We start from the raw sequence: 22,621 nt of genomic DNA, 5'->3' as shown, positions 1-22,621 counted from the left end.
ATCTGCTAAATGATTAAATGTAAATGACAGTATGGAGTACAACAGTTGGTAAAAATGTCATTCATTTTCTCCATAGGGCAATCGATTTTGAGCAATAACTTTTAAACCTTTAAAGGCAGACTTACTGTGAGCTACAAGGTTGTTAATTGATGGTATATGCTTTTGTCAGCCCGGATTATTTCAACTTGCCGAATTAATTCCTTGCAGAAAAACTACATTACTCATGATTCAGCAGAGAAATCTCCACTAATCAGAGGATCACGACAAGCAGATCGCACACTTTAGTGCCCATCTACTTCCATGAAGCACTGCAAATGATGTAGTCAGTTTGTCTACACTCTAAAGTTACTTAAAAATAATGCATTATATTTCTCCATCATTTTTAATTTGAGTGTCTTTCACAATGCTTCATGGGGTTGTGGTTCTTTCCCTCATTAAAGCCGTTAAGAATGCAATCCTGTACTTTTTGTCTGATTTGCAAACACCTTTTTGCTGACTAATTTATCCGGAGCATAACAGTAGCTACGTTCATTTCAAAATAGTCTAGCAGTAATGTCGCGATACTTTTAGCTAGTAACTCCTCAACCCATGGTTCAGAGAGCTGTGACATCTGTCATGTGTTTTTCTCGCTTCCTGTTTATCTTCTTCGGACTGACTCATTTTTCTGGTGGCTCATTTATTATGTTGACATTCTTTCCATTTTGTTTGAAATGTATAACAACAAGGTTAATGTTTGAAGGACAGTCCCAAGGTAAACAGATTTGTATCATATTTCTTTAGCACTGTGTTTTAAGATAACTAAATAGAACAATTAGAGTGAGTCAGTAGATCATTTCTGATTCTCCTGATAGTATCTGTGTTTGAAGTCTCAAATGTGTCTCAGTACATTCTTTGGACTGCTTGTTCCTGCTCATATGTCTTCCAGCTAAGTACACCTTGCACCTCTATGGAAACAACAAGGAAGTGATTTACAGTAAACTCTCGACCCCACTGCATTTTGCTCTAATGCTGCAGGCACATACTGTACAGCCTTTATCACAGTTTTAGTCTTTTGCTTCAGCAGTAATTACTTATTGCTTAATCATAATCCGCCTGTAAAAGATTAAGCAGCGACCCCTGTGGCAGTCACATGTTGGAGCGGGGGTTTGTTTTTTATTTTATGCAAAGCAGTCAGGTCACATGACCGGCTCTGTTAGTTGTGTCAGCTGAATAGGAAGAAAGAAGAGATTACATTGTGTGTCAACAAGTCATAACTTTGAAATCTGGTTTGAAATCTGGACTGTAAAACAGCAATATGTGAATGCAGTGAAACTATGAGTGAATATAAATACGGTATGATGACCAATATATCATGTTAATAAACTGCTTGCTTATGACACAGAACATATATTTTATTACTGCTTTACTGCTAATTACTGCCTTACTGCTAATTACTGGCACAAATATATTAGATTAGGTTTGTCTATCAAAATGTACCAAAGAGAAATTTGGGCTGCTTAAATAAATGCCAAATGTTAAACAGTGATGGAATCAGATATCATATTAGGATGTATGACAACAGGTTATAGCCTCCAGGTTAGATGATTTGTAGCTTAGTCTAACGTTTTGCAGTTTAGTTCTGTGTTTACAGTAATCTGGCAGAAAAAGCATATAAGCTCTCTGCTTGTTTCTGTCAGTTTTATTAATAGTTTGTGACTTTGCAATGATAGAATTAGAAAAATGGATTACCAAGAAATAATGTTGCAATAAACATTTCTTGAGTGGTTATATTTTTTTTAGCATCTTAAAAAAAAGTCTTTGTTCTTGTCTGATGGCTGTGAGAATGTCAGACTTTGTAATAGTTATCTATTCCACTTTGGCGAAAATGGAGGTAATTTGTATGTGCATCAAATCCTCATTCATTTCATTGTCTCTTACTGTTGCAGTTCCAGTAACTACCTTCTTCTGGTCAGGGCCAATTGCAATGCAGCTCTCCAATCACCGCTTTGGAATAAACCACAGCACAGATTTCCAAAGACTGGGCAAGACACTGCAGGCTGGATTGGCCATATCTGACTCAAAAATTCAAAATCCACCCAGTCTATGTTGACCTACAGTATACCACAGTAGACACAGACCCTTAGGGCTGGGACACACCAAGTCGGCGGTCGACCATTAGCCAATGTTGGGCAGTCGGTGAGCGTCGGTCAGGCTAGTTTTTGCGGCGTGTTCCACACGTGGGCTTTAGTCCGGCCAGTTGAACATGTTGAATTGGTTTTGGGCTGTCAGGAAAAGAGATCACTCTTGATTGGCTGTTCAGCTTGAAAAAGAAAAACAAATCAAGCAAACGACAAAGACAAGAGGGCACACAAAGAAGGCACTTATAAATTTACCTACATCTTCATCTTTTTGGAGTATTACAATATGCAAATACTTTCATAATGACATGGCCTTATGTAGTCTAATTATTATAAGACAAACTGATCAGCATTATTCAAAATGTTAAGTGAACGCTGCTTTTTATGGTTTGTTTGTATATTCGGCTGTAGTTTTTGAGGTGTGTTCAAGCGCAGCTTTTTTGCAGAGACCCTGCCTTTCATCGCCGCTAGTTCTTTGACGTCGGTTTGTTGTCTTCTAGCCTTTAGAGATATGGCACAGAGAGGGTTCTCAAAAAGACTTGGAGATTTTACAAAGAAATAAATAAATAATCAGTATTTTTGTAGAAAGTATTAATTTTTTAATAATATTTAAATTATTTTAATAGCATGTAGGCCTGTCATGATAACGACTTTTTGTTGTGCGATATATTGTTCCAGAAATAATTGCGATAAACGATATTATTGTCATTTTAACACTATTTTATGCCACTGAATACATTGCATCACCAAAAATTATTGAGGTCATGTACATATATTGCGTGATAAATTGATATGTTGATTATTGCGACAGGCCTAATAGCATGAACAATTAAATAAATTGAATAATATTTTATATAATATATATATTTTTCAATATTTTTTTTAATATTCATAATTTCTTTAGTAATATTTTGAAATTTGAGAAGTAAAAAAACAAAAAGAACTTAAAAAAAAATACACATAACCCTCATTACATGTAGCTAGATTTCTTTTTAAACAAGAAAAAAACTGTTGTTGTGGTAATAAAAAATAAGCTTAATTAATTTAATAATAGTATAAGTTAGTAAAAAACATTCTCAGAAATCAATTTTACTGGAAAAAATACTAAATTTAATTTTTTTTTATTTTTTTTTTTATTAAAGTGTGAACACAAACCATGTCAATTACTATGCCTCGATGGCATTCCTCTTATCAGAGACACTGATTACTCACGAGTCAAACTGTTTTGATGCTAACCTTATGGTCTAATGCTGTTAAAGGTTATTGTATTATCAGGTTGGAGTCAGCCAGAGGTTAGACGAGAATCTGAGCGATCGTTGTTGGTGTGCCAGCAGCGGCGTAGAGTTTCCTGACAGCAGGTTAAAGGAGTCTCACTGTACTCCAGGGCCACAGGTTTCTACCACAGGGCACATGTTGTGATATCACACCACAGAGGGGAAGGAATGCAGGGCGGCTCATGGTCTTTCGTGGAGTGAGGGATGATCTCAGAGTTCACCCAACCAGATCGCTCCTGTTGGTATGCAGGATGTCAGTAAGTGCAACCAGACGTTGACTGCTGGGTGAGGCGAGTAATGGCTCAGCTGGATTAGCTGATAATGTTGATTGGGTCAGTAAGATTTTTTTTTTATGTTTTTGAAACATGCTCACCAAGGCTGCATTTATTTGATAAGAATACAGTAATATTGTGAAATACTATTTCAATTTAAAATAACTTTTCTATTTTAATATATTTTAAAATGTAATTTATTTCTGTGATGGTAAAGCTGAATTTTCAGCAGCCATTACTCCAGTCTTTAGTGTCACATGATCCATGCCTTTACTGTCACTTTTGAATAATTTAATGCATCCTTGCTGAATAAAAGTATTAATTTCTTCTTCAAAGAAAAAATCTTACTGCATTTTGCATGTTTACCTCCCTTGTATTGTTAACGTTTTCCTAAGGATGAAACACATTATGTGCAAAACCCATAGAGATTTAAGTTGTAGTTGGGATTCAACTGACTAATTCCAGGGAGGGGCAGCTGGGAATTCCACTGTGGCAACGGACTGGCGGAGGGGCGTTACGTTCAGCTGTACTCCAGCTGTGTCAGTTTATATTGGTGACCGACAGGCGGTGAAGGGGCATTGGTGCCAGACTCGCCCACTCAGTGGAAGACTTGGCTTGGTGCATCTATATCTCCACCTAAGTTATTTGAAAACACTTTATTTTTTCTCCTAAGTTCCTTATTCCTCGTTTCTTATTTTTTCCTAGAATAATACTCAATCTTCTGTCAGGTTTTTATCTGGAATTGCTGGACCGTTTTCCCACAATACATTTGTCAGTGACCTCAGGGCAGCCATCTGTGATCAGAATCATCTTCCTTGGCCCACAGGGCAAACTCACTTTATCGGCACTGAAATGCCTCACAGGTGTTTGCACACACCTGCACGTCTGTACGCCTCTCTAAGGCAGAGAACCTTGCTGGTTTTGCTGATTCAAAGTTGTGCTTGTTGTGTATTCGTTGTTCAAACCATGTGTTGTTTATGTCTCCACACCCAAATGCAAAGCCGTTAAGACAGCTGATGGACCTTCTGCTGCCAGGCTTGAGTGGCAGATGTTACTACACAGTGGATTCTGTCGTACACACATTGTTCTTATAGCAGTTGTTCATACTGCATTTTTGGAAAGTATATGAAACATGAGAGGCTAGTGTGTTGGATTGTTGAGTTTATTATAGAATAACAATAGTGTCAGTGACACTCTTTTTTTGGTTTATGTATTCAAAACTAAATAAATATGTAACTTGTGCTGTACATACAATGACTTAAATACAACTCTTCTGTGATGAGCATGTTTTTATGTTCTGAATTAAAATTAATTTCATTTTTGGGGGGCATAAAATCAAAATGTCAGGTGATACAACTGTCCTTATATCATAATGAAAAAGAAAAGTCATTAAAAATTTTAATTCTTGGGTCATTGACGAATAAGGTTTTTAAAAGTATAAAAAAACAGAATGGAGATATAATTCATTTTGAAGTTTTATTAAGTGTTAACAATGAGATTTTGTGGTTTTTATAATCAATTAACACTGCTTTTGTAATTTTTTACAAGATAGACAAAATTTGTCACCAAAAAGATATTTTCAAACAATGCTAACAGGCTGATATCTAGTTACCTGATATTACTAGCTACCTAGCAAAAGGACAATCAAACATTTTATATTTTGTACAAGTTTTTAAACATTTTCCATGTTTTATAGCGGTTGTACCGAATGACCTGATGTTTCTGGACATGCGTATGAGCAAGTGAAAACATGAATTTTTCAAATAGTTAAAAGAGAGTTAGTTGCTTTGCTTCACGAACATGTGGTCCTTTGCAGGTGTCTGAATGATGTCACATCCTGTCACATGATATTGAACACATGACTTGATCCAAAATGGTCCCTTTATATTGGTTAATGACATCAATGAAATCCATTTTTCCGGACATTCTTTCTCATAACAAACCAATGACTTCTATGTTCTATGTCTGCACTATGTTGATATATGATGTTATAAAATCATGCCAGAATAAAATATATATACATTTATTTCATTTTAAGATATTTTGATCACAAATGAAATGGCTGTATTGGCCTTTGGACGGTTAAACCGAATGGCCTTTTGACACTTCAAAATCTTTAAAATACCTTTATATGTAGCAAAATATAATTAAAACCTTTTGGATTCAATAAAAGAGATCTAGTTGTACTCATATCTTTGTTTTGTATTATTATTAAGGCCTTTGGACAAAAAAAATGACCCGTCACGTCATTGACCCTCTTATAAAGAAAACTTTCATAATAGTTTATTATTATTATTGTTATTATTATTTTTTTTTTTTTAATTCCACTTATTAATATTCTAAAAATATATTATATATTTGACATACAAAGGTTCCCCCCAAATAATAAAGTCATGTGCTCCAACCAACATGCAATAACATGCAGAAAAAAAGAACATAAAACAGGTCATGAATTAATAATTCATGATATTTATGAAAAAACTTTTACCTCGAAAAATATATTTAAATATTTTTTAGTATATAAGAATAAATCTTTTTTATATCTATATTTTAATATTATAATTCTATTATTTTTATTTTTTGTTTTGAAATGATACAAAGATTGCAACATGATTGTAAAACATGTTTTTACATCTTGTAACATCTTTTTTTCATTTTATTTACTGTAAACACTCATTGACCCATTTGTCATTGACCCAATAAAGTAATTTAACTTCTCCTCACCTTTGTCCTCTTATTTGTCAAGTTTGGATCTTATGAAAAGCTTTTTATTTTTGTTTGTGGTCACTGGAACCCGGGATTGCTTTCTATTGTCCTAAATATAGATGTGGCTCTACACATGTGGATGCAAGCTGTGTTAATTTGCACAGCCTCTGTAATCCTATGTAGGGAGTGATGCATTGTGGTCCATAGTCACTCCTGTGATGTGGTTGGTTGGAATGAGCCAATCTGATGATTACATGCACGTTATGAGAGTACTTGTGGTGTTGACTAGGCTTAGTGGAGTGTTTATGGGCTGACGTCTTGATTCAGAGTTTTCGATTAAGCTGAACTGTTAGATCATTGGTTTGTTGCCTGGACTTTATCAAGTCTAATGAAAGACTTTGTCCTGAGAAAAGATCCCATGGCTTGACCGAAGTTTCTCTTTCTGTCTTCTTACAGGGCTGAGTGACCCAAGCGTAGCTCTCACCTGGGGGAGGACCAGCACTCCCTCATTCCCATCATCCCTTAAGCCCCCACTTCGAAGCAGCCATGGCACCACGGAAACGTGGAGGCGGAGGGCATGGCTCGTCCTTCTTCTTCTGCTGCTTCCAGAGCAGTGACCACCCAGAGATCACCTATCGCCTACGGGAGGACTTCGCCCTGCAGACCATGGAGCCCGCGCTGCCCATCCCAAACTATGACGAGCTAGACGCCATGTTCTCAGAGCTGGTGGTAGGTGCAAACTTTTAACATTTCTGTACAATTATATTATATTATAGTTACGCTGTAGGGTTCACACACTTGCTGGAACCAGGAATCAAAGTCCAAGGAAGTTTTGTTTAAATTCACAAACAGAAGACTAGGAATCGCAAGAGAAACAACGCAGCTCAACGGCTTAAACAAGATTAATACCAGAACAAAGACTAAGGAGAAACAGAGAGTATAAATAGAGACCTCAAACAACGAACTTAACAATGCACACCTGAAACGGAATACTCAAATCAGTCTTTAACTATGGTAACAAATAAGCAGGGAAACTGAGTCATCGTTCTCACAGATCCGCGTTTTTGTTGTTTACACGGATGTGATAGTAGTATCGTTTGCATTTGCATTTTCATGCCCCCAACATGCCGTTGTCATGTTAATGAATGGCCAAACATCAGCTCTTTATTTACCTTGGCATTGCAAAGAAGCAGAGATCTCCAAACTGCGTGCAGCACTTCATTCACGATAGAGGTGGGGCGGATTTATGAAGTTTGACTGACAGTTTGAGGATCCAGTGGAGTTGCTAGGTTTTGTCACAAGCTCTTTAAAATCCTTTTCATTCATTAAATATTTGTAAAACCCACATACAGGCGTAAAGGGAGACCAATAGCATTGAAGTTTTAAAAAAAATAAAATATAACAAAAATGAGGAAATATAGAGATACGAGGTTTCCGCCTGACACTGACGATATATTCTTACTGTGTAACTGTGTAACATTTATTTTATTTTATTTTATTTATTCATTTTTTGGCATATTATTATATTATATTATATTATATTAATGTTATATTATATTTTTTATATTCATCATCATCATCATAATAATAATGATAATAATAATTGATTTTATTTATTTTTTAAATACCTCCTATGGATATCACCACACTTATTTTTCTATGTTGCATGTAGACAAAATTAATGAAGAAACAAACTATTATTTTCCATATACTCTGTCCTTCCTTGTTCGCTCTCTAATTTAAAGTAATTAAAGAGCTGCAATTAATTAATCAAATATGTTGTCTTTAATCCTTGCTTGAATAGAAATCGCAGCACTATGGCATGCTGCAGACTCTGCCTCTTTCTCTCGTCTCCTCCTTCATCTCTGCCAGCTTCCACTTTGCACATCAATGGGCCCCATTGAGCGGTCTTGTGTCTTGGACTGCACTGCAGAGTAATTGCTTGTTTTTGGTCTGACCCATTCTTAACCTCTCTTTCCCTGTACTTGGGTTCGAATTGATGTACAACACAAAGCAGCAGCAGTTGCTCTTTTTTTCACAGCCCTCACAGAAAGATTTCATGCTCTCAGCACGCGCCGTTCTGGCAAGTTATTGTTGAATTTGTAAACCGGTGTTGCGTAACTGGCAACCTGCCTGCTTATTCACATGGTTTTACATGAAAGTAATATTATGTTTTAGTAGAAGATACCGGCCTAATTATTTGAAGTACTGCAGTCAACATTTATTCAGTTTATTTGGAAGTTATTATGCAAATTTTGCTTCATGTCAGAGCTTGGCAAAGTCTTCATACAAATTTATCGTATTCAGCACACTGAGGACATTAGAATTACAAAAATACACCCAGAACAAAGGGGCTTTTCAGGATAAAGTGAAAATAATGAGGTACATGAAGGGAGTTTCCATGTGATTTAGCTGTGATATGTGTCTTTTTTCAGGGGATTAGATTAGGTCTATTGTATTAGGATTGGTCCCAGATACAACATTTGAGTCTCATCCAAAATTATTGCATTATAATCCTTTTATGGCATAGAATTAAAGGGATAGTTCACCCAAAAATGAAAATTCTGTCATCATTTACTCACCCTAATGTTTTTCCAACCCTGCATGACTGACTTTCTTCTGTGGATCACAAAAAAAGAGAAATTTAACAGAGTGTAGCCTAATGATTGTGAATGAATCATTCAGCCTGTTTTTTTAAACTGTATCAACCAATACAACGAAAAAGAACCATGTGGTGTCTGTCAGGAGTTAGTAAGCAGCATTAAAGCATATGAGACAGGAGTAAAGAACTTCATCCATCTTGTTAGCTTTTCCCTTCTGTTCTCCACACATTATGTCATTACACAACACTTTAAAATATCCAGAAAGCTGCCTCTCAGACAGCGCACGAATATCCTATTAAATAAAGTTCTCTTTCATGTTTTCTTGTGCTTGAACTGACGAATTCCCACAAAATTATTTCACAGTGCCCATATATGCAAATGTCCTTGTGAAACATAGTAAGTTATGTCTTAAGTGAATGTAAACAGTTGAGAAAGAAAATGCATGTGTAACAATTAGTTTGATACGTGCAGCTCTTAAAGTGTCAGTAACCTAATAAACCTGCTGCTGTCTTTGTCCTCAATGTTAATCTAACAACAAAAGACTCAATCACTCACTGCTTGACTGGTTGAGCCCTGCTGGAGCAGTTCTAAATATTCACTGTGCTATTAAATTAAAGATAAAATATGATAGAGCAATAATATGAACAGTGAAAGTAACAGTAGCTCCTACAATACATTTTAACAGGCATAATTAAGCATGATAATACAACCCGAATTCCGGAAAAGTTGGGAAGTTTTTTTTAAATTTGAATAAAATGAAAACTAAAAGACTTTCAGATCACATGAGCCAATATTTTATTCACAATAGAACATAGAAAACATAACAAATGTTTAAAGGGAGAAATTTTACAATTGTATCCACTAAATGAGCTCATTTCAAATTTGATGCCTGCTACAGGTCTCAAAAAAGTTGGCACGGGGGCAACAAATGGCTGAAAAGCAAGAAATTAGATTCAGCTGGGAGAACATCTAGCAACTAATTAAGTGAATTGATATCAGGTCTGTAACAGATTAGCTATAAAAGGGATGTCTTAGAGAGGCAGAGTGTCTCAGAAGTAAAGATGGGCAGAGCTGTGAAAGAGTGTGTAGAAAGATTGTGGAATACTTTAAAAACAAAGTTCCTCAATGTCAAATTGCAAAGGCTTTGCAAATCTCATCATCTACAGATTCAGAGAAACTGGAGAAATCTCTGTGCGTAAGGGACAAGGCTGAAGACCTTTATTGGATGCCCCTGGTCTTCGGGCCCTCAGACGACACTGGATCACTCATCGGCATGATTGTGTCAATGACATTACTAAATGAGCCCAGGAATACTTCCAGAAACCACTGTCTGTAAACACAATCCACCGTGCCATCTGCAGATGCCAACTAAAGCTCTATCATGCAAAAAGGAAGCCATATGTGAACATGGTCCAGAAGCGCCGTCGTGTCCTGTGGGCCAAGGCTCATTTAAAATGGACTGTTTCAAAGTGGAAAAGTGTTCTATGGTCAGACGAGTCCAAATTTGACATTCTTGTTGGAAATCACAGACGCCGTGTCCTCCAGGCTAAAGAGGAGGGAGACCTTCCAGCGTGTTATCAGCATTCAGTTCAAAAGCCACCATCTCTGATGGTATAGGGGTGCATAAGTGCATACGGTATGGGCAGCTTGCATGTTTTGGAAGGCATTATGAATGCTGAAAGGTATATAAAGGTTTCCAGACGACGTCTATTTCAGGGAAGGTCTTGTGTATTTCAGCAGGACAATGCAAAACCACATACTGCAGCTATTACAACAGCATACAACAGATCTTTCACCTATAGAGAACATTTGGCACATCATTAAACAAAAAATACATCAAAGACGACCACGAACTCTTCAGCAGTTGGAAACCTATATCAGGCAAGAATGGGACTAAATTGCAACACCAAAACTCCAGAAACTCATAACCTCGATGCCCAGATGTCTTCAAAGAAGAGGAGATGCTACACCATGGTAAACATGCCCCCATCCCAACTATTTTGAGACCTGTAGCAGGCATCAAATTTGAAATGAGCTCATTTAGTGGATAAAATTGTAAAATTTCTCTGTTTAAACATTTGTTATGTTATCTATGTTCTATTGTGAATAAAATATTGGCTCATGTGATTTGAAAGTCTTTTAGTTTTCATTTTATTCAAATTTAAAAAACTTTCCGGAATTCGGGTTGTAACTGAAGGAAATATCTATTTGCTAAGCCAACTAATTTGATTCATATTCTTTTGGTTTCCTTGCCCAATATTTTTAAAAATTAAAAATGCAATGAAAATACAGGTATCGGTACTCAGTATCGGCAAGTACTAAAAATAAAAGTATTATTTGTTCTTTTTGAAGCTTTGAAAGCTTCAGTCGCACTTTTAGCTATGTTTCCATCCAAAGTTGCAAAATGTAGCTATATATGAAAAATTGGAATATCGCATAATACATTTGCGGAAAAAAGCATAATTTCCATCTTGTGGAATCGATAATTGTCCATAAAAATAAGTGTATGGAAACAGCTCGTGTAATTGCATGGAAAAGAGTTCCCAGCACATTCTTCCAAATTGTTCCTTTTGTTTTATTTGGATCCAAGAAATTCATACAGGTTTGCAGTGAATAATGACAGAACTTTCATTTCCAGGTGAACTATCCCTTTAACATCTGTTTAAACCATGACGATATAGATAATGCAGTATATGGCTTCAATACACCACTGTAGTGTAAACTGTATAATAAATGACCTCTTTTATTTAGTCTTTTCATTGGTGTAATCTGAGAGTTATCCTACTGTATTCTCCATTAGAGTGCAAGTTTATTTTAATCAAGAGTTGATTTGACAGCTCAATGATTTAGTGTATAGTCTACAATAGAGAGTTCATGTTCTAAAGTGGACGTTTTCCTCATTATGAGTGCTGAAAGGATTGGTATAGAGCATTGATAGATTGATGCACACGGCCCAGGCTTTAATGTTTGTTCTGCGACTGAACGCTGGGGCTTGATGTGGCGTGTTGGGTTCAGATAAGGCAAGGTGTGGTTTTCTGCATGAATGGAACATCCTGGTTGTAGTCTGGCTGCCCTTGACTGTATAACGAGACACTGTATGCATATTTTCTTTATGCGTATGTGCTGGGGATGTCTAGACTTCTGCTGACTGTGCAGCTCGTTTCCGTTAAAGGCTGGGGGATTCGCAGGAACATGAGAGATGGAAGAGACCCCAGGCCGGATGAGAGGAACAGCAGCTCTTCCTCTCTCCTACAACCCTGTGGAGCATCAGGGACATCACTGTCACCAAGAGCTGCCAGACAGGAAGCCATTACCAGTTTTGGAAGGCAGATGTCTGAGTAGCATTACATGCAGGGATTTACAGTGAGAGATATACACTGAGTGGACTCTTTATTAGCTTCTTCTGCTGAAATGGACAGATCGATGGTGGATCCGTTCCTTGAATGTGGCCCAATTCAGATTGTAGAGCTCAAATTCAATCAACTTTGACTGTTGAAGCTATGTTTTTTTCCACTATTATGTTCTGCAAGTGTTTCATAGGATTTGATATGTTAATAAAAATTGCTTTGTAAGTACAGTTCAACATTGATAATAGTAAGAAATGTTTCTTGAGCAGCAAATCAGCATCATTTGAAGGATCACTGTGACACTGAAGACTGAGTAAGGACTGTGAAAATTCAGGTTCACAGGAATAAATTACATTATAAACTATATTAAAACAAAAAACAGTTATTTTAAATTATAATTATATTTTACAATATTACTGTTTTTACTGTATTTTTATTAAAAAAGGCAGCCTTGGTGAACATAAGAGACTTTAAACATGAATGGTACTAATTGTTTGACTTATAATAACCTTTAACAATTATTTTACATATACTATAGGAGACTATGGGAAAATCTTGCCGTTTTGTGTCCCTGGAGGACAACAGAATGGTTCTTTATGATGGGGCACTTAGAGGGGAAACACCCTCATGCCATGAAAGACTGTTACACTGACTCCGTTGCATGTTTCAGTAGATGGATTTCTCTCTTTATACATTGTATTATGAATATTTTCATTTGTGTGTGTGTGTACAAGTGGAAAATCACTGTGGAATTGTAATTTCACATGGGACTCCCATGTCAAGAGCAGCTAACAAACAAACTAGGGCTTTCTTTGTGGAAACCTACACCCACCGTTGAGGACAAACCACAACACAGTGATTGTTGTGGTATACTGCTATTTCAAGGACAAAACAAAAGGAAATTACAAGTGGCAGAACTTTATATGTAGTACATTCATTGCCAAAGCCGTTGATTGTTCAATCATCAGTCCTTCAGTGTTTTCAACAGGATTGAGCAGAATTCACAATGAATTTTGATGAATTTGAATTAAATTAGAGAGACTCCACAGGATGTTAAATTGGAATGACAGAGAGGAATTTACTGAATTAGTTTTTACTGAATTACAGAAATTCAACACAATCACAGACTTAAAAATACAGTAATACTGTGAAATATTATTACAATTTAAAATAATTGTTTTCTATTAAAATATTTGTTAAAATGTAATTTATTCCTAAGATGCAAAGCTGAATTTTCAGCATCATTACTGCAGTTTTCAGTGTCACATGATCCTTCGGAAATCTTAATTCTGTTTGCCACTTCACTTCAAATTCATTTTAAATTCAGGAATGATGCACAATCCTGGCATGCATGAATATATTTATTTTGGTTATAAAACAAGCATTGACACTTTCATTAGTTAAGAAAAAATATTTCATTAACTGAGATATATCCAGTGTAATCTATATGATTCATATCCTTTGCGTTTTTCAAACTCAAGTCAAGCAAAGTTCAAGCCATCTTTGATTTATTATCATTCCAACTGTATATAAGTATACAGTGGAAAGAAATGTCATTTCACCAGGTCTGCAGTGCAAATCACCACTTAGTCCTCTATGACAGACGTTTTCTTCTTTTCCTGTCAGTTTCCTCTGTGTCCTGGAGGATGGGAGGAAGTATTTGTGGGTAAGGAGAAAGTTGGAAAAAAAAAAACTTTCTGTGGTTTCCACATGCTGTTATCATTGGTTTGTGGGTATACTGGCCCTGCCTCGAGGGATTTACAGTTTGTTTTTGCCATGTCCAGGTTAAAAATATCTAATCTTTCTTTTCTCTTTCTGTCTTTTCCTTTCATTCAGGATGAGCTGGACCTCACAGAGAAGCACAGAGAGGCAATGTTTGCCTTACCAGCAGAAAAGAAATGGCAGATTTACTGCAGCAAGAAGAAGGTTAGACCTCTCCAACATTACGCCATAGTGTGCGTGCGTGTGTGTGTGTGTGTGTGTGTGTTAACCCTCTCATCCTCAGTTGAAAGTTCAGTGCACCAGATTACACTGTCATCCTGTCAGAACGGTGTTTAAACATCTCATATATCAAAGTGCTTAACGTAATCACCTCTCTGTCTGAAAGAAACAGGATTCTGACTCAATGCGCCTTATCTCCACTTTCCCTGCTTTAAAAACGGCTAATCTATTAAATGTTTCCATTTATCTGGTCATTATCAATTACGTGTCAGCAGAACTTTTGGATAAGTGGACATGTTAGACTTCTTAAAGACAATTTGAAGAGACTTTCTCTTACGTTATGTTCTTAGCAGATTCTTTCTTACCAAAGCGACCTGAAACAAAGTACATGCTGCACTTCAGGATATCCAGTTTGTTGCTGCGGAGAGAATTTGGCAATGTATCAGTCTGTTTCTTTAGGCGTTGCTTTCATCATCTGAGAACTAAAAAATGGTGACTCACGAGCGGAGACAAGAACATATTTTTTTAAGGGAAATTTCTGCTTTAGAAATACTCTGCTTTACTTATTGTCTGTACTTATAGGAGTCCAAACTTGTTTTTTGTCTTGTTTTGAGTTTTGTTTTTGTTTGGTTTTTTGTTTTGTTTTGTTTGTTTTTTTTGTCTTGTTTTGAGTTTTGTTTTTTGTTTTGTTTTTGTTTTTTTGTCTTGTTTTGAGTTTTGTTTTTGTTTGGTTTTGTTGCTTGTCTGGTTTGGCCAGTAGAGCTATTTATCACAATTTTTATTTAAGATTTTTTTTTTTTTTTTTTTAGAAATTTCATTAAACTTTGCTCAAATGTTATTTACATTTGCACCATTTTTTATTAAATATGAAGCGTTCTTTATAAAACAAAGTTAGAACAAATAATCTATTAGGTTTTTTCATTTGCAATAATAGCTGGACATTTTATTCTACTGTATTAATACATAACTATGATTGACAAAAGTAAGAAATAGTGACAAACACTAGACATTGGCCCTGGACCACTGAACCACTGTTAAGCCATGCAAGATAAGTTCATCATCTTCAAGAAAAGTTGTTAGACTTGATTGGTTTGTGATGGGAACGGATGAATTTACTGGGTCCTTGTTGTATTTTGAACATTTGCCATAGGCGAGGTCATCACATGGGTCTGCTGTTCCCACCGCTTGATTCTGTCAGTTTCCTCTAGTGTAATGTTTTGTTAAAAAGCAAATCCTATTTTATGAAATCACACTTATTCATTTATTCTGGACATCGCTGCATATTTAGGAATGCAGGATATGGTGAGGCCAAGTCATACCATTTATCCTTCATGACCTAATGGAGCTCAAAGAGCAAAGAAACGCTGGAGGGGTGGGTGGTGTTTAAAATGACATCAAACCCTCCATGATGCCACAAACATAAGTCCTGCCAGCCTGTTCTTCTGATGTGAATCCATGTGTTTAACTCAAGACAGCATGAGCACTGAAACCTGCCGCACATACACAGCCAAAGACAGTGGGTGGTTGGTGGTTACCTGCCAGTGATGTGACAGCAATACAGTCAGGGTGATAGAAAGCACACAGAAGTGGCAAAATCCTGCAGGGTCTATAAACTGTTCTTAGTTAAATGTTCACACTGAAGCGTGAAGAACCAGTGCACTTCAGTAAGCAGACTGTAGCTGCATCTGAAACGTGCTATTATGTAACTTTTGTTCTATAATTATGCATGTGTATGAATACATTCAAGACGCACTGTGTTCATCATGCTGGCATTGTCATGTGACCTACAACGTCAGCCAGATTGCTGTTCCTTTAAATTTACAAATATGACACCTTAACCATCTCAATCATTTTGACATTGTCGGCACTGATAGCCTCGTGGGCAGCACACTGACATATAGCGCCATTGCGCTTCGGGCGACCCGAGTTCGAGTCCCAGCTCGTGGACCTTTCCCAATCCCGTTCCCCCCTCTCTCTCTCCCACTTCACTTCCTGTCTGCTTACTGTCCTATCATAGTAAAGACAAAAACAGCAAAATAAATCTTAAAAAAAAAGGAATTGAAGGAATTCTGGACTCTAGCTGATAATTCTCCTAGATATGGAGAGGTTTTTTTTTTTTTTTTTTGCTTCAATATACCATAATATGATGCATTAAAAGAAAGCGCCCCACTGGGATTTTTCTTAGACGTTCTTATCTATGAATTGTAGTGGTTCAAAAGCTGGTATTGGTTACAGGTCGACCATCTGTCTGGCCATGACATCTTTTCCTGTAAAGCCACATATGCTGTGTCCCAATTACAGACCTAATTACTCATTGTCATGGGACACTGAGCCGAAAGAGGCCATGGTGTGAAGTAGGGCACTCAAAATTGTCTTTTAACTTCTAGTTTTAGTCACGAGAAGGATTTTTATACATGTTTTGTAAATGACCTGCTTTCTAACCTGATCCTGGTTTTTGGAAGCACAGCAGTTGGCCCGAATGGGATGCTGTTTCTGTGTTTTGATAAGTCTTTCAGCCACATTTGATTTCGCTCTACTTGCATCAGGAGGTCATGCTCCACGATTCAACACATGGAACCAATGAAAAAGATTTAAGACGGTGAGCGGATGGATGAGATTAAGGAAGAATATGTCTGTCGTGAGATGGCCTGTGGCTGTGCAGCAGCATTCATGCAGACTCAGCACAGTGCCCAGCCTGGGACTAGTAAAACAGGGACTTGGCGCTCTTCCCCAGGGCTTCAGTCTGGGATAGGAGGGTGGAAGGATAAGGGAAGCCGTGGTTGGTCCAAAGCAAACAGGAAGGCCTCCATTTGCAGGTGCAGATTATGTTATCTGCAAGAACCAGTGGCTTTTGATGGGTCTGTCAACCCTGGGAAACAGCCAGGTTGTAGCCTTCAATTCACACCATTTATCTCTTCCATTACCTTCTCTTTCCTTGTATCAATAAGGTGTAGACATCTTGATTTTGACACAAACTAGAGGTGCCAATTTAATGTGTTAATCCATGATTAATATCTTAAATATAAATTTACGCAGTTAATTCCATAATAAAGAATTTTTAAATAAAAACATTCAAAGATTCCTTTGTACTGTATAAATAAATTTAAAAACCTTATAAAAATAATATAATGTCTTTGAATTAACTTTTTTTTCATCAAATAATAATAATAAATATTAATGTCAATAAATATATACCAGCTTTATTACAAATAGTAGTGTTAATTTTCACTACCATTCCAAAGTTTGGGGTGATTTTTATTTATTTATTTATTTTTTATATATATATATAATTTTTTTTTTTTTTTTTTTTTTTTTTTTTTGAAAGAAGTCTCATATGCTCACAAAGCCTGCATTTATTTGATCAAATACAGTAAAACAGTAATATTGTGAAATATTATAACTGTTTTCTATTTTAATATATTTTAAAGTGTAATTTATTTCTGTGAATTAAAGCAGAATTTTCAGCATCATTACTCCAGTCTTTAGTGTCACATGATCCTTCAGAAGATTTGGTTCTCGAGAAACATTTCTTATTATTAGCAATGTTGAAAACAGTTGTGCTGCTTAATTTTTTTTAGAAACCACAATATATTTTTTTGCATTTATTTGAAATATTTTTGTAACAGAAAGTATTTACTGTCACTTTTGAACAATTTAATGCATATATGCTGAATAAAAGTATTAATTTCTTTTAAAAAAAATCTTACCGAACCCAATATTTGAACGGTAGTGTATTATATATAAATAACTCAATTGACAGCCCTAAAAAAAACATGTTCTGAACAAAAAAAACCCACATGGTCTGATGACAGATGGTGGAGACATAATCTTATTCATAATCATACTGTATAGAACGTTCATTGATAGTTATCAGCAGAGCTGCTAAACCGGTTGCAATCTGATCACAGGTTCAGCACTGACCTTAACAAGGTGAGTCATAGGTGACTGTCTGTTATCTCTCATATGATATCAAATGACGTGATGGAGCACAAACCAGAAACAATAATTTTATTGCTTGTCCAGATAACGCTAACCTCGAAAACTGACATCGCCTAAACTCGCCTGAATTAATTTTTAAAATCAAAACATTATTTTTAAATGTGTCATAATGAGGATTCGTATTTTTTTGTTCTAGTTAGATAAACGTGCACATTGTACTTTGTGATATGATGTTTTATTAACCTGTCACACAATGCAGGCTCTGTGAAGAGGCAGTTATTGCAGGATGGGGCAGAAAAAAAGGTTTTTGACAAGACAGCAAACCCGCATTCCAGGCCGGAGAGCAGCCATATGTGGTTATATATTACAAAACAAATAGTCTGTGTAGTTTTAAGTGTCAGGTAGAGAATAAAAAAACACATTATGACACAAACTCCCAGCAACATTAGAGATAATTTACATTTAGTCTTAAAGATGCACAACATTCAAAAGTTTGGAGTCAGTAAGATGTTTTTGTTTTTTCTTTTTAAAGATATTTATAATGTCATCAAATATTTCTATTTCCAAATTCTGTTCTTTTGAACTTTCTATTCTTCAAAGAATCCTTGAAAAAAAATGATAATAGTTTCTACAAAAAACTGTTTTCAACATTGATAATAAGAAATGTTTTTTGAGGAGCAAATCATGAGTTGAATCAACTCCACAAATTTACCCACTAACTGTTCAAAAACGTCCAGAAGCATTCTATAAGTTAATAACTTCTTACTGAGTTTCTCCATGTTTGAACAATGTAAGGCTGAACACCGTTACTGACTATCGTTATTTTGGCTGTGTGAGATTCTCCAGCTTTGTTGTTGTTGAGCAACCAAAGCACGAGCTGTTAAAGCTCCTCCCTCTTCTGGAAAGCGGCCAGGAGCAGCAGCTCATTTGCATTTAAAGGGACACACACAAAAACCGTGTGTTTTTCCTTACACCCAAATAGGGGCAAATTTGACAAGCTATAATAAATTATCTTTATTTTAAGCTGAAACTTCACAGACACATTCTGGGGACACCAGAGACTTATATTAAATCTTGTAAAAGGGGCATTATAGGTCCCCTTTAAAACAGTTATTTTAAATTGAAATAACATTTACCAATATTACCATATTTTTACTGTGTTTTTACTGTATTTTTGATCAAATCAATGCAGCCTTGGTGAGCATTAAAAACTTCTTTCAAAAACATTTAAAAAATCTTACCAACCCCAAACTTTTAAATAGTAATGTACAAGTAGCAAACATGTATTCTGAGGTTCAGAGGGAGGGCTTAAAAATGGCCATGCAAAACTATGACTGTGGACAAGGAAAAGGCAAAATTCAAAACTAAAAATGTGTACAAAATGGCCTCTTTAAGTCATGAAAGTCATCTTTTGTGTCTCTTTAGTGCTTCTGGAAGGGTAAGAAGTATAGTACTCTTATAACCCCTGTGAAGGGCGAGGACTATTTTAAGTTTGATTCCCAAACTTAAGTTTTGCTGACATCTCTTTATGTACGGTGTGCTGAGCACAGTTATTATTTTCACCTGCGCCCTGATCTCAATCTCTCAATGCACTCAGGTGTGCAAGCTCTCCTGGCTCAAGACCAAAGCTCCAGGTACAGTATCAGCTGTCCTACTCCTGGCAAAGGACGATTAAGAATAGTCAGTGTGGATATTAATCTGACTCGCCTCAATTGTCCCAATTGTTGAGAAATAATCAGTAATCAGAGCTTTCTGATTTCTACAAAATACATGGATGCTGTTGTAATCTTACTCTCTTTCTCTTTGCTGAAGCATTCAGTGTTTTCATAAAAAAAATTAATGGTGGATGGGCAGAAGAGGAAGAGTCTTGATCTTGTTTTTTTTTTCTAAGTCAGGGGCTATCAAGCTTTTCGCCTGAGTTCCTTGGGCGGTGGGCCAACAAATACATAGACAAGTGGGTTCAAATGAGCAGAGTGAATCTCTGACCCACCGCTGTCTGGCAGATGTGAAAGATTAGACCTGTAGCACTGCAGTCAACATTGATCGTTTCCCTCCGAGTTGTGAATTTAATCAATGCAACAAATTGGAATATTGCAAAAAAATTACTTGTGAATAAAGTGCATTTCTACACACACACACACACACACACACACACACATGCGTATATTTAATTGGGTACACAAACGGTACACAAAACTGACGGTTCGGTATGTACCACGGTTTTGAAGTCACGGTTTGGTTCGGTACAGGTTTACTACAGCAGGGGGAGAAAACTAAACAAAATTGCTTTTTTTTTTTTTTTTTTTTTTTTTTATTAAACAGTAGTTTACTGAACAAATTGTGTCTCTGTCTTTAAATTAATTCAATTATAATTAAAAGTTCTTTAAAGACAAAAAAAAAATCTCTGCTAATGCTGTATACTATATAGGGAGCCCTTACTTTCACATTACTATAATATTTAAGGTTAACAACAGAGCCAAACTATTAGCCTAAATTCAGTTGCTATTTATTTTTAGATAAAATAACCAACACTCAAATAACAAATTGTATGCAAACATGTAAACTGCACATAAGTCAGTTTTTGCATTAACTTCTAAATCTAACTATAAAATTATGTTTTACTCCAATTCGTTATTATACACACACAGTAGCTGTCATTTTTCATGACAGATTTAAACATACATTAAATAATCAAGACATCACTAACAAGTTAAGTAGGCTAAATATAATGAATAGGCTAATATAGCACATATATTTAGAGAGTTAATTTCTCTGGCGAACTAACAAACTGTGGACACTGAATGACTTGCCTGAGGTAAATGCTACGTGAAAGTGTTTACAAGCTGTTTATTGATGTCTTTCCGCCGTTGAAACACTGATTGAACGATTACATGAGATTATACTTTCAGTAAGTTGTACTTTATCTTTCAACAAACCTTCAGATGTTCATGTTTTTTCTGTAACTAGTATAAAAGAGGAAGAGTTGATCGCGTTCACTCGCGCTGCAATGCAATGGGCCAGGGCTGGGCGGGGCAGCAGGAGGCTGGGCACGTTCGGTTTGAATATCGTTACACCCCTAGTGTTTCTGTTTTGTTTTGTTTTTTTGCATTTTAATGAATGCCTGTTGATGTGCCTGATCAGGCCGACCATGAAAATTTGTGTGCAGTTTTTTCCGCAGGTGTTCTAATCTCTTTTCCATCGCACTGTGAAAAATGTAGCTAAAATGATTAAATAATCAGGCTAAAATGTCAAATACTAAAATGTATTTGAAATACATTTATTTTGTGCTAAGTATACTACAAATACATTTACATATTTATGTGCTTAATAAAAATACCTTGCAACTGTATTTTTGGTATACTAAACTGGTATGCTTAAAGTCTGTTAAATTGGAACAACTAATTTTGTACTTAATGGCCTTTAACTTTATACTTTAGGGACACTTTAAATATTTAAAGACTGATATTATGCATACAGTCCTTATGAATAGTGATATTAAAACATTTTTAAGCATAATATTAAGAAATGTGCATTGTGCAATACAGAAATACTCCAAATAAAGTTTAATTATAATTTTATATCAGTAAGTCTTAAGTGATATGTCGATAAATATGTTAATGGTTTGAAGTATACTTAGTATGAAATAAATGTATTTTAAATAGATTTTTCTGTAGGTTTTTTTTTTTTTTTTTTACTAGGGACACCACTGCTGTTACAAAAAAGTACAATTTGGTGCTCACAGACAGACAATTTTTTTTTTAAGTGACTATATAGCAGAGGAAGAATCCCGAGCTGACTGTCTTGTTTCTATAATCTTGTATTTGATGTTATTTTAGCGAATAAAAAAATTTAAACTGCTTGAAAACATGTAAATTCCGTTTTACTACTTTTCCTCTCCATGACGAGCGAGTGTCAGAAATGGCGCTGCTTTGCGCAAAGGGGTAACTGGGGTATTTCTACATTTCTACTGGCAGAGAGTGAAATTGCTTGTTCAGCTAACTGTTTGTGCTTATTTTTAGCAACGCATCTCACTTAGTTTGTTGACAATTTTTGTCTGTTAGATATTTGCAGATCTTTGGGCTGATTCATCTTCTTCTTAACTGATTTCGTAAATAGTAATTATCTGAACTGAACACATTGAAGCATTGATGGTTCCTAGAAAGAGCGCCTCTCCGAACCAACCTCAGCCAAGTCATTATGACATGTCTGTCTGAGAATGAAGTGCTCATGGGAAGAGGGCAGAGGGAAGTCCTTCCACAGCATGAGAATGAGTCCTGCCAGAGATCCACGTTAATGCTTTGCTCATTAAGGCCAAATGGTGTGTGGGGAGTTGAGGAGAAATATGCAGGACAGTGGAAGTTCACAGGTCTCCAGGCCGGCATTCAAGATTCCCCACTCATCCTGTTTGTGAGGTGCCATCAT

General features: G+C 36.0%; 1 protein-coding gene across 4 annotated transcripts in view; it reads left to right on the top strand.

Annotated features, from left to right (window-relative positions):
* The window catches only part of daam1b (dishevelled associated activator of morphogenesis 1b), a 95,199-nt gene that overhangs the window by 41,148 nt on the left and 31,430 nt on the right, over positions 1-22,621 (top strand). For all 4 annotated transcript variants that reach the window (XM_051874712.1, XM_051874713.1, XM_051874709.1 and 1 more), the window contains exons 2-3: positions 6,826-7,098; positions 14,156-14,245. In XM_051874712.1, coding sequence (XP_051730672.1) covers positions 6,916-7,098; positions 14,156-14,245 — 273 coding nt within the window. In that variant the 5' untranslated portion in view covers positions 6,826-6,915. The remainder of the gene's footprint in view (positions 1-6,825; positions 7,099-14,155; positions 14,246-22,621) is intronic.

The sequence above is a fragment of the Ctenopharyngodon idella genome, chromosome 20 (assembly GCF_019924925.1).
Source record: "Ctenopharyngodon idella isolate HZGC_01 chromosome 20, HZGC01, whole genome shotgun sequence".
In the NCBI taxonomy this organism is placed as follows: domain Eukaryota; kingdom Metazoa; phylum Chordata; class Actinopteri; order Cypriniformes; family Xenocyprididae; genus Ctenopharyngodon; species Ctenopharyngodon idella.
Note: the sequence above shows the minus strand (reverse complement) of the source record. Positions and strands in the feature narration are given on the sequence as shown.